The sequence below is a fragment of the Ranitomeya variabilis genome, chromosome 5 (genome assembly GCF_051348905.1).
Source record: "Ranitomeya variabilis isolate aRanVar5 chromosome 5, aRanVar5.hap1, whole genome shotgun sequence".
In the NCBI taxonomy this organism is placed as follows: Eukaryota; Metazoa; Chordata; class Amphibia; order Anura; family Dendrobatidae; genus Ranitomeya; species Ranitomeya variabilis.
In genome coordinates, this window is record NC_135236.1 from 505,397,331 (window position 1) to 505,410,502 (window position 13,172).

Genomic DNA, 13,172 nt, shown 5'->3' on the forward strand with positions numbered 1-13,172 from the left:
ACCAGGAGTGGTGACAAGTACAGAAATGGTGACTCTGTTTCTATTATACTTTTCCTCTGATTGTCCCACTCCTGGTTTTGGCTTACACATACTGATGTAAAATACTGACCGTGTGAATGTGGCCTTAGGCCAGGCTACCTTTGGACTTTTAGTAGCACTACTCATTGATTTTAACTATTTAATTACGGCTGAAGTCTAAAGCATACTTTCAGCTGTATGCAATTGGGTGCACTGCAGCCGCCACTTCTAGTAAAAGTCATTCTGTAGCACAGTGTTCGCCAACTTCTGGCCTCAAGATCCACTAACAGGTCATGTGTTCAAGATTTCCTTGGTATTGCATGGTGATGGAATTATTCCCTGTGCAGGTACTCCAATTATCACCTGTGCAATACCAAGGAAATCCTGAAAACATGACCTGTTAGTGGCTCTTGAGGACTGGAGTTGGGGAACACTGCTGTAGCGCTAATAAAAGGTCTCATTGTAGGCTAGGGCTAATGCCGAGATCACACACAGCGAGATACGGCCGAGTCTCGCAGGTTAAACCCAAGCTCTGGCACCGGCATTTCAGAGCGGAGCGTGCGGCCGCATAACAATACATGGAGCTGCACGCTCCGCTCCCAAGTGCCGGCGCCAGAGCTTGTTTTCAACCTGCGAGACTCGGCCGTATCTCGCTGTAGTGTGACTGCGGCCTAAAGGTCAAAGACTCCAATTTCTCATAGTTCACTTGCTTCTTCCAGTAACTGGGACTGTCACATATACGTTTATTGCATGTTCATTACTCATATTTCTGTTCTCAGACCTATAAGTAAGACCAATTATGGCAAAAAACATGCAGGGCATCAGCTGTAGCACACCATGCTGCTCATGAAAAGGGGAAACAAGAGGCAACAATAACTTGCCACATTTCCTTAATGCCATTGGGACATAAACTGTATGGAGAACCTCTAGTTCCTTATATCCCGTGCTATTAACAACCCTCAGTGAATCACCTTACCATAAAGCAAGCAGCACAACAAGTTCTCACTTGTCTCCACACCAGGCCTGGATGGCCCTTTTTAATTAGTGAATCTCATTTATTCGTTAACTCTATAATTGCCAAACGATAACAAAGCTATTTAAATGCTTAAAGCTCTGTATATATGAGTTTTCTTTCTTGATAGATAATATCTATATATGTATCACACAAGAAATGAAAAAAAAACTGTAAACACACCTCAAAGCTATGTTCACATATAGGTTTTGAGGGGTTTGACAATTTTGTCAAGCGGAAACCACTTAACTTCTTAAACAATCCCTTTGGGGGAGATTTTGGAGGAGTTTCTCCAACCGCTGCGGATTTATCGCGGTTTCTATTGCGGTTTCCTCTGCAGGTTTTCACCTGCAGATTTCTATTGGAGCAGGTGTAAACCCGCAGTGGAATCCGCACAAAGAATTGACATGCTGCGGAATATAAACCGCTGCGTTTCCGCACATTTTTTTCCGCAGCATGTGCACTGCGGATTTCATTTCCCATAGCTTTAGATGGTACTGTAAATGCATGGGAAACCGCTGCGGATCCGCAGCTGCGGAAACACGGCGGATCCGCAGCAAAATCCGCAGCGTGTGCACATACCCTAAGACGTTTCATTTTTGATGCAGCGAAAATACACAGCGTAAAGATTTACCAAAAACTCTAGTGGGCACAGAGCCTAAGGGGGTGTACATTTGGCAACTTTTTCAGGCAAATTTTACCCGGAATCTACAGGAAAAAGCACAGAAAGAGCACCCTGTAAATTGAACATAGTGGACGGCAGTGTCAAAACAACATGCACGTGTTCATCTCTTTTCACTTCTTTTAATCGCTACAGGGTTAAAAGCTGCAAATAAGACTACGTTCCCATGATGAGCTATTGGAGCGTTTTTGATGTTGCAAAATGTCTGTACCTATTATGTATATTAGGTTACTTGCATTTTTTCATTGTGTTTTTGTGTGCATTTTTTAACATGCGCTTTTATCACGTTTTTGATGTTGCGTTTTTTATTTCTGTTTGGTGTTTCATGCTTTAAATAAAGATGCTTTGTTTTTGATACTTCTTGATTTTTTTTTACCAAACTTTATTTATATACATAGGTTCGGATTTAAAGCAGTTTTATTGCTTTCCATGGCAGAAACGCATTAAAAATGCATCTAATGTAGGTCTATGGGGAAAATCTGCACAGAAAACTCAGCGTACCCGCAAGTGAAACTGATATGCTGCAGATTTGAAAAAAACACTGCAGGTGAGTTTATGCAGCGTTAAAAAGAAGCACAGTGGGCATGAGATTTCTATAAATCCCATCCACTTTGCTGGAACTGTAAGGCCGGGATCACACATGCGAGAAATACGGCCGAGTCTCGCATGTTAATACCCGGCATTGCCACCATCACTCAGGAGCGGACCGTGCGGCCGCATAGCAATACATGCAGCCGCACGCTCCTCTTCTGAGTGACAGCGGCAATGCCGGGTATTTTAACATGTGAGACTCGGCCGTCTTTCTTGCATGTGTGATCCCTACCTAAGAAACTGCATTTTTTTTTTACACAGCAAAAGCATGCAGCCTCAAAAACGCACCAAAAGTTCATTATGGGGGCTTAGCCTTAGGCCACGTTCACATGTTCAGTATTTGGACAGTATTTTACCTCAGTATTTCTAAGCCAAAACCAGGAGTGGGTGATAAATACAGTAGTGGTGATGTGTTTCTATTATACCTTTCTTCTGATTGTTTCACTCCTTTTTTTTTTTACTTACAAATACTGAGGTAAAATACTGACCGAATACTGAACGTGTGAACATGGCCTTAGGATGTGTGACACTTATTTTTGCAGAGTTTTCAGAGCTGAAACTTTCCACCTCTCCAATCAAAGCTTGTGGTCCCTGTCTGCCATAACATCAGACTGTAGGCGGTCTGAAAGTCAGGCCAAGTAAAAGATCATCATGCACACAAACACAACAGAAACACTCCTTGACCAGAGTTTTTCCTCAAACTATGACTGCAAAGGGCCCATAAACATTTCTAGCATAAGGGCTTGTTTCCATTTGCGAGAAACACGTCCGTGTCTCGCATGTGGAAACCAAGGTCTGGAGCCGGCACTCCTGAGCGGAACGTGCAGCTCCATGTGTTCCTATGCAGCCGCACACTCCGCTCCCAAATGCCGGCACCAGAGCTTGGTTTCCACATGCGAGACACGGACGTGTTTCTCGCAAATGGAAACAAGCCCTAAGGAGCACACTTCTCTTTGTGTACGTCTCCTATATAACTAGTGTTGTGTATAAAGAAGGTTGGCTGAAGATTCCTTTCCATAAATAAGCCAGCCAGGCTCTGTATAGAGTTCACGCTGCCCAAGAAACTGTTTGGCCACGTTCACACATTCAGTATTGGGTCAGTATTTTACATCAGTATTTGTCAGTCAAGACCAGGAGTGGGTGATAAATACAGAAGTGGTGACGTGTTTCTATTATAGTTTTCCTCTAAGGCCGGAGTCACACACAACTCAGAAATGCGATTATTTTCTCAAGGCCATTTGGCATGAGAGAACAATCGATTAGCAGCTTGATGTTACCCGAGTGCAGTGCAATATACACCAACGTCGGCAGTAAGGGCTCATTTCCACATGCGAGGCACACGTCCGTATCTCGCATGTAGAAACCAAGCTGTGGAGCCGGCACTCCAGAGCGGAGCGTGCGGCCGCATAGGAACACATGGAGCCGCACAGCTCCGCTCCAAAGTGCCGGCGCCAGAGCTTGGTTTCCACATGCGAGATACGGACGTGTGCCTCGCATGTGGAAATGAGCCCTAAGGCCGGAGACACACTGCTGCGAGATACGGCCGAGTCTCGCTGGTTAAAAGCAAGCTGTGGCACCTGCACTCCGGAGCGGAGCGTGCAGCTCCATGTATTGCTATGCAGCTGCACGCTCCGCTCCGGAGTGCAGGTGCCACAGCTTGCTTTTAACCAGCGAGACTCGGCCGTATCTCGCAGCAGTGTGTCTCCGGCCTAAAGGAGATAGTGAAATTAGTTTCTCCATCTCCTCCACAGTTGTACTATGATCCTGTCATGCAAGAGGATCAGAGCACAGAGGACTGACATTCTGCTCCCGCTTGCAGCAGAGCAGGAGTGAACGGTCACTAACTGTTTCAGTCCAGATATTGGCTAATAAATACTGAAGTAAAATACTGACCAAACACTGAACAAGTGCATGCGGCTTCAATAGTTCATATTTTACTGCTCCGGAATAGAAATGAGCAAATTTGTTCGGAAAACGTTTGCCAATCTCAAGTTCAGCACAAACGTAGTACACTCATATTCACATTTGTGTTCAGTTTCCCTAGCATTTTTCTTCAAAGTGGACAAAATTCAGTCACAGATCGGTAAATGATCATGTTTTCACTAATGCTTTCATTTTGACGTTGTCTAGGATAGTGGTGTTGTATGATGAAGAGGGAGACGAGTATTATGAGGGGAGGGGAAGTGTCTAGGTCAGAGGAGCCGTGAAGTGTTTTTTTTTGTTCCGTAATAACTTAATATTTGTACATTTCAACAGCTAATCAGAGCACAGAAACCATCCACAACATCATGATACAAGGTCTTCTGTGATTGGCTGCTGAAGTCACATGTCCCTGTCCATATAAAAAGCGGACATCTTGTTTCTGTCACCATTTTCTCAGTGTAACAGTACAGACAGGCCACTCCTGCTGCTGAAAGTGAACTTGTCAGTTAGATAGATAGGATCCTGTCCCGATTGAATTTGATCAGCATCTAACTATATTGTGTTAAGACTGTGTTGCAGTCAGGAGGCCCCATTTGCTAATCCAAATTGTTTGTACAAGAACTATGTTGCAGTGAGGAATCAGGAGGCCACATTTTATCTTAAAAATCATTAGGCCTAATATTGTAGTTCAGCCATGAGGTCCTATTTGCTAAGCCAAATCATTTGGGATAAAACTGTGTTACAGTGAGGAGTCAGGAGGCCACATTTCCTCTTAAAAATTGTTAAGCCTAACATTGGGGTTCCGCCAGGAAGTCCTATTTACTAACACAAATCATTTGTGATAAAACTGTGCTGTAGTGAGGAATCAGGAGGCCCCATTTCCTTTTCAAAATTGTTAGGTATTGTTCAGACACACTATCTAAGAAAATAATAATAATGTTTATTTTAATATAGCGCTAACATATTCCAGAGCGCTTTACAGTTTGCACACATTATCATTGCTGTCCCTGATGGGGCTCACAATCTAAATTCCCTATCAGTATGTCTTTGGAATGTGGGAGGAAACTGGAGTGTCTGGAGGAAACCCACGCAAAAACGGGTGAACATACAAACTCCTTGCAGATGTTGTCCTTGGTGGGATTTGAACCCAGGACTACAGCGCTGCAGCGCTAACCACTGAGCCACTGTGCTGCCCTAAATAAATAGTGGTTGTACATTTAGTAACAGATGACTGACAGGTGTGGCCCTAAGGTTGTGAAACAGCAGGCCACAAGAGGGGAAGGGTACATACAACATAAGTGGGAAAAAAGCCAAGGGAGAATAGGCTTGGTGTTTGAAGTGTATGTGTATTACCTGTTAATGTTGATGAAAGCTCAACTGAACAAACCTTGTCTCGTCCTATCCAAAAACAACTGACAACGTCTGTTACTGGATGGGCTACTCCAGTCCCTTTCATTGGCAGCCGCATAGCAGTACACCTGCAGATGCGTCTCAGAAAGTGCATGTGCTCCAGTGGATGACAAGCACTGCATCAAGTGGCCCCAGCTCCTCTTCTTCCATTTTAACATCACACACAGTTCAATCCTCAGAGATGGCACCTCAATTACCCTTATTTCCCCTGCGTCACAATTTTCCAAATGCCAAACTGACTGTGGGGAACCGCAAATGGGTGCTTTCTGCAGAACTGTTCACACATATTATTCCATGGGCACCAGAGGTCTGCTCCAAAGGTCCACAGAATAAAGAGGAGGAAAGCATCTGCATTGGTGCACAACATTTTTTCATGTTGTATCGAAGAAGTAGGGTCCGAGCAGAATCCAGACCCTCATCACCACACTTAAGCCACCAAGGGTGCAGGTGATCCTGATGAGACTCAGATACCAGAGGCGAACGTGAACTGTACTGTGGTGTCAGGGCAGGAAGAGGAGGAGGTGTGACTCTCGGGGTGAGGAGTGGAATAACAGAGAGGATGAGAATGAGTTTGCAGATCCCATTTGGTGTGAACCAGAAGGCATGCAACTAAGTAGCTCAGGAGAGGATGAGGAAGATGAGAAGGTTACATTGCGGCTTCCCGTACAGACACAGAGTGATGCAACCACGACAAGCATTGTATTCTCAGCCACTGTGGATTTGGCCAGCAACTGTCATGATTCTACAGTTTGCAATGGTGGCAAGAGTTGCCTAGCCTGGGCCTTTTTTGAGACTGCAAAGGATGACCCAGCTCACAGTATATACCAGATTTGCAAAAAAAATACTCAGTAGAGGCAAAAATTGCATACATGCAATTTTTTTACATGCATAAACAGGCACATGATCAACATGCCTTTGTCTGGGAATCTCACTGCGCTAAAATGCAGACAAGCAGGCCTCACCAACCACCGTTTGTCCCATAAACAACATCTGCTGCATCTTCCTCCTCCATCACTGTGCCAAGTGTTTTCACACATGTATCTGGCCACAGAAACACTTGTTGAGCCCCTACATTTGGAGTGAATGAGAGCCCGTTAGCTGTTAGAGAAGTGGAGATGTCTGCTGCTTTGTTCCTCCAAGCAAAATACATCTTTCTCAATCCAACATAACATCTCCGCCAGCACCTCACTCACAGTCCAGCAGTTTGTTCTGTTTACCCTGCTCCTCCCTCTCTAAGCAAGTCAGGCAACTCTTAGTCCTGCAGTTGTGCTCATGTAAAAGAATGTTTCCTCCTACACATGCCAAAGCTAAGAGCTTGAACTCCACCACCTCCAATCTGTTTTCCACGGAAATGCTGCTTTTCCGCCTGGTGGATACATACAGTTTCTGAAAGGTAATGGCTGTCTCATTCCCCCAGTACCAGTTGCTCAGTTATCATTACTTCTCTAAGAAAGCTGTGTCTGTGCAACACCAGCATGTCGCAGACAATATCACCCATTTCCTGAAAAAATGTATGTCTGCCAGGGTGCATTTCACCACTGAAATCTGGACAAGCAAACATGGGCAGGGGCGTTACGTTTAGCTGACTTGGCACTGGGTGACTGGTGGCTGTGGAATCCCCAAGACTTGTGGGACAAACCTCTGTAGTCAACACTTCCTCCACTGCTTATGGCTCCTTCACCTCCTCTAGGGCCTCCACCTGCACCCTAAACCTCTCCCTTAATGAGACATGCGTTCCAACAGTGCAGAGAGAATCGCAGTCACACAGCTCAAGAGTTGTGGACAGCTATCCAGGCTGAGTTAGAGCAATGGCTGTCCCCACTGAACGTGGAGTCAGGGAAGGCCGTGCATGATGATGGTGCAAACAGCAGCCCTTACACATGTGCCTTGCATGGCTCATGTCCTTTACCTTGTGATACAGCAATTTCTATGCCACTATCTCAGTCAGGATGGGCTGCAGTAGAAAACACAGTCACTGTGTGCTCACTTCGGACGATTGCACCCTGTAGATCATGACTTGCATCGCTACAAAGGTCTTTCAGATTACCGGTTAATTGTTTTATTTGCAATGCTCCGACATGGTGGTATTCCACTCATCACATGTTGTAGCGACTGTGGCAGCAGCGACAAGCCCTGGTACAATATGTCCTTTTGTACAGCCTGCACCAATGAAGTACGGACATGATACAAATCACACTTGTGGAGTGGGCAAAGATGAAAGACCTCTGCACCCTTCTACACAGTTTTGAAATGGTTACTAAAATGGTTAGCGCTGACTATGCCATCATAAGCATCACTATTCCATTCATCTGTATGCCGGAGCACACTTTGAATAGTTTGTGTGAGGAGGCGGTGGTCTCAGAGGAAAAGGTGGAAGCAGAGAAGGATGCAGAAGGGATAACAATATCTCTAAGTTCCAGACTTTTGTTGCACAGGCGGGTGCCATGGGAGGGTGGATTACAGCGACCGATTGAGGCTCAACATACCAGACAAACTGTTACTGAAAGTGCAAGAGCCAAGGAATAAATTAAGAAGGACAAGAAGGAAGAGGTGATGGATGTGCAACAGTCAGGAGATGAAGAGGATAATGATGCTCTTTTGGTGTCCATGCTTGGCGGGAGAGGACAGAGGAGGCAACATTGAGTGTTACCCTGCCACCAACATACCATGAACATGAACCTCATGGAAGTGCCTGACACATGAACACCTTCTTGCTGCACTATCTTCAATATGATGCCTGCATTCTTAGGCTTAGAAATAGTGCTGACTACTAGGTTGCTACTCTGTTAGATCAACAGTGCAAGAGTAAATTTTGCCAAACGCTTCCCTCCCCCCCCCCAGAAAGGGACGCACGTAAGCTGGAGTATCAAAACACGCTTGTAGACAATCTTAAGAGTGGTTTCCCCAAAACAGCAGTGAGGCACACAGTGTGCATTGCAGTTCTAGACTTCCCAACCCCAGGAATATCAAGACATCATTGCAAAAACATTAGCAGCAGCAGTGTAAGCGGCATAAGCAATTTTTGTGAGTCATTTCACACATTTTTTAAACCAGCACAATAGAGTACAAGTCTGACACGTTGTGAATGACTGGAGAGATTGGTGCAGGAGTATCTTCAGCTCAATAACAATGCCTTCAGGGGGAATGTGGACCCTTTTCATTTTGATCTTCAATGGAAGAGTGGCCTGAGCTCGCCAGTTGGGTCTCCATCTGGTGGGTTGCCTGTAGTGGAAGGTGTGTCAGAGGCCTTTTATACTGTTTCTACTCTGTGGAAATTGATGCCACTTTAGTGGTGTGTCACAATAATTTTTTTGAAATGTGGAGAATTCAGGTTGGGTCTCCTTCATGTGTGTTGTCTGTAGAAGTAGGGCTTCCAAGAAAGGCCGGCCTGCACTTACTTTCACTTAATTACCTGTGTTACTTTCCTTACATTTTTCTACCAATAGTACTCTATGAAACTTATGTTTATGCCATCTGAGTGTGGCTGGGAAAAAAAAGCTGTTGCATGACGTGTCAGGGTTCCCAGCAAATAAGGCTTACTCCGCTCCCTTGACCACCAGGTCTTAATTTAAACTTCAATATAAAGCTCTAAATGCTGGCCCAGACCCTGATACCTCATGCAATGCCCATGGATGACTGCTGCTGTGCCATTAGCAAATTTCTATTGTGGGTCAATTGATGCCACTTTTCATGGTATCTGCCAATAATTTTAGCTGTTTGGGAAGTTGTATATAAGTTTGGTTTTGCCTCCCATTGAATTTAATTGGTTTCGGGTACGTTGTCATCACTGTTTTGGATCTATGCGTTATCAGTGTTTGGTTAGGGTCTCATCAATATTTTTCAAATATTAATGGATAAATAAAAAGCAAAGCTTCTCCTGAGATTTTAAATGGGCTGAACAGACTTTTAATAATCACTGTAGGACTCCTCTCTATATTGTATTTTTAAAACAAGTATTTTGGTGTCCATGATCAAGAGCCATCCATCCACAGGTGTGTCCTTGTCAATGCTATAGGTTTTTATAATTACGTAAAGGCTGGGTCTACACAATGTTCATTTGATATTTTCTTTTATTTAGAATACTTGGAATGGATCCCAGAAAAGGAGAGGGATCTGGGATCCATTCCAAGTATTTCTCAAATAAACATGTGACCACGACTTTCACCTGGCACGCTGCACACCCAAAGACTTATTAACAAAGCGAAGAAAACTATACCTCCTATCATTTGAAACTGCTCTACATAAAAGCTTTTTATCCATAATGTTGAATGGCTTTGAATATCCACAGATCTATTCATATATGATGGAGAAATATAAGGCCAAATAGTAAATCCACAGCTGCCCTTACATCAAAGCACAGGTTTCAATCACCACTCGTAGAAGAGCAGTTCAAACTGTTGTATATTCAAGATATGGAATATACAGTATTGTATACTCAAACATTTCAACACGGTAAAGGATGTAAAAGAATAATGCAACACACCAGTGCCATGTGGAGTTGAGCGAACATATGTAGGTAGCATTCTCAGTGTTGATGGGTGGTCTGGTTCTGCTTTTAGTCCTCTTTCCATGTTGACTGCCATGAGGTCCCTCACAGCTTCTAGCTGCTTCTGGGTCAGAAATAATGGCTGCAGACATTTGTGAACCTGCAAAAAAATAATAAAAAATATTTCATGAGATCTGTAAACTGCCTTAACACAAACCTATACATGATTGAACCTTCTAGTAGCCCAATAACTACCAATAAAGTTAGTGGGACTTTGTCCAAAGATTGCCAGTTTCATCATAGTTTTTGCAGTAAAGCCTCTCTTTTATATTGCCCTATGTGAGGCATAGCTATAGTTGGTGCAGGGGTGCAGACAGACATGGATTCTGTAGACTAGAGGCCCCAAAAGGTCCCTTTGGTTCATATGAGAAGACAAATATTAAAGACCTGTGAAAGCTGGAGTCCCTGTTGGAGATTTTTGCATTGCTTCATGTTATGCCAGTGACGCAATATCTTCTAGGATAACATCAGATACAAAGAATTCAAATTCAATGACTCCGTTACAGTCTAAGATTTTCTTAACGTCTTCATCAAAGTCATGGTTGAAGACTACCATATATGACAGGAAGAATAGCACAGCAAGTCAATGGGACCTGTTGGGTGCCAATGTTGTCCATCATCTGATATGAAACTAAGGTATGTTCTTATCCATGTCACTGAATTAAAGATTAAAGAGTTCCTATCACCAATGTGGACCTGCCCACTCTTTTTAAATAAAACTTACAACCTCAGACTGGTGATACGTACTTTTTAATGTTTACTGAAGCCTAAGTAAAAAGGCTACTTCTGGAGATTACTTGGTCCATAAGGTTGTCATCAGAGTTTTTTTGTACAGCAGTATTCAAAAAGTGTTTTTTATTGGCATTGTACATTATAAAATAGGCCCCAAAACGGCTAAAAGTCCTCTACAGTCTCATAAGCAATATCTAGAATAATCACCACTGCTGAAATGTTGATTTTAACTAGACACAGTTTACATGAATTATATATAGGTTTTCCTTTGCCTTGGGTTGCCTCCTGAAAAGTCAAACTATGGGACCTTGGAGGAACGTGTATGCCTCCAGCTATGTCCTTAAATATGAGCTTATGGGTCAAATGCAACTAAAATATTGCATTACTTATTAAAATAGTTCTGGCAGAACCCACAGCGCAGTACTCATGGTTCATGCACCAGAGAAGTTTATAAAAATGTTAACTTTTTTTTTAGTATAATAAGTGGTAATGCTGTAACTTTGTACACAAAAATATATGTTAATCTTGTTTCTTCTAACATTATTTTCCTAATATGCCGTACATTTTCATAACATATCAAAATTAAATCAGATTGCAGTAAAAGTTAATAAGGCTATCAGGTCTAGAAACCCAATTTAGTAGATTCTATTGGGAATTCAGAAATATAGAATGTGGTCTTCATTATGTTCCAATTTTAGCTTTTGGGAGCCCAACTTCTCCATCCACTACTCAGACAGCTATTAATTTCATATGGACACTGTAATGCTGGAATTTTCTTGTGGGGTTTGAAGGAAATTATTCACAGTTGCTATAGAGTTTCTCGCAGATTACAGGTGATTGCTGAGTGTCCCAATGAGCAGTAAACAATGTGAAAAGGACAATATTTTGGGCATACTTTACTTAAAAACAGCAAACCTCTACAGGACTGTAGCAAGAAAAATTTGAATGGGAGTCTGGCAGCACAAAATGACTGTTCAAACCAAGCACGTGTGCTCAGTACATCTTCCCACCTACTTGTTTTGCAACTATCTCCACCGTTTTCTAGCTCCTGTAAGGCCAGAGATGACAATCAGGGAAGAAAAGGACGTTGTTCGGTGTAAAACAAGTAGGTGTGAATGTGCGCTGAGCTGCTTGGATACACCAATAGTGCACTGAGTGTCTCTGCTTGGTTTGAACGGCTAATATACTTTTTTAATAAGTTATTTATTGTAAAAAAAAAAAAAAAGAAATATGATGGCAAAAATTGCTCTACTTTTACAAATTACAATTTGCACCACTATCCAGTCCATTAAAAAAACACTATTTCTTCCACATAAAACATGAGCACACTAAAGGAAAAATTAAACCGTTACGGCTGCTGGAAAAAATAAGTAGGTCTAAAACAAGCCTGGTCATTTAGGAGTTAAATATGACAGACTGCCCAATGCTGTTCAATACAGTCATACTGAACTATATCTAGGATAAATAAAAGAGTCGCTGCTCTGTTTCATTTGCCAAGAAATTCGGAAGGCATATTGACACAAAATCTTAACTGCTGGTATTATTCTGAGAATCTGGCAGCTTTCCATCGCACACTGTCAATTGGCAACAATAGCTGAGCATTGAACACTGATTATCAAAAACCTACCAAGGGGAAAAAGCAATCTGGCTCACTAAGCCACAAAGACTGCCTTCAGTTTTCTTTTTCTTGCTCAAGCAATTATGAAAAATATAAAATTATGGTCCCATTAATACAGACTATGTGTACTCACACTAATGCGTGTTTTCTATTCACTAGCGTTCTAGACATTTTAGGCTAAATACTGCATCATAAATCCAATAACATCCCAGCAAGACATACACCTCAGTAATAGTATCTGTGAATTTATCAAAAATTATGCATTTAAGTTGTTCATTGGGTGACATAATTTATGCGCCTATATATAGAGATGGGCATACCTGAACAGTAAAGTTCGGCATCCGTACCGAACACCTACTGTTCAGGCATGGATACCGAACACTGACTTCACCAGGAAGTCCCTGGTAGGGTATGTGTCCACGTTCAGGATTGCATCAGGATTTGGTCAGGATTTTCCATCAGTATGTGTAAGCCAAAACCAGGAGTGTAACAATTAGGCTGGGGTCACACTTGGTGTAAGACAATACGCCACGTATTATACGTCCGTACTACGGCCGTAATACGGAGAAATGTTCCCAAAATATTGATCCGTAGTCAGGGTGTTTCAGCGTATTTTGCGCATGGCATCCTCCGTATGTAA

General features: G+C 42.8%; 1 protein-coding gene across 3 annotated transcripts in view; it reads right to left on the reverse strand.

Moving 5' to 3' along the window:
- HK3 (hexokinase 3) overlaps window positions 1-13,172 on the reverse strand; it is a 119,989-nt gene that overhangs the window by 53,626 nt on the left and 53,191 nt on the right. The window contains exon 3 of one of the 3 annotated variants that reach the window (XM_077265713.1): window positions 10,120-10,282. In XM_077265713.1, coding sequence (XP_077121828.1) covers window positions 10,120-10,282 — 163 coding nt within the window. Of the gene's footprint in view, window positions 1-206; window positions 330-994; window positions 1,034-10,119; window positions 10,283-13,172 lie in introns of those variants that run through there. The other 2 variants (XM_077265714.1, XM_077265715.1) reach the window with 2 other exon arrangements.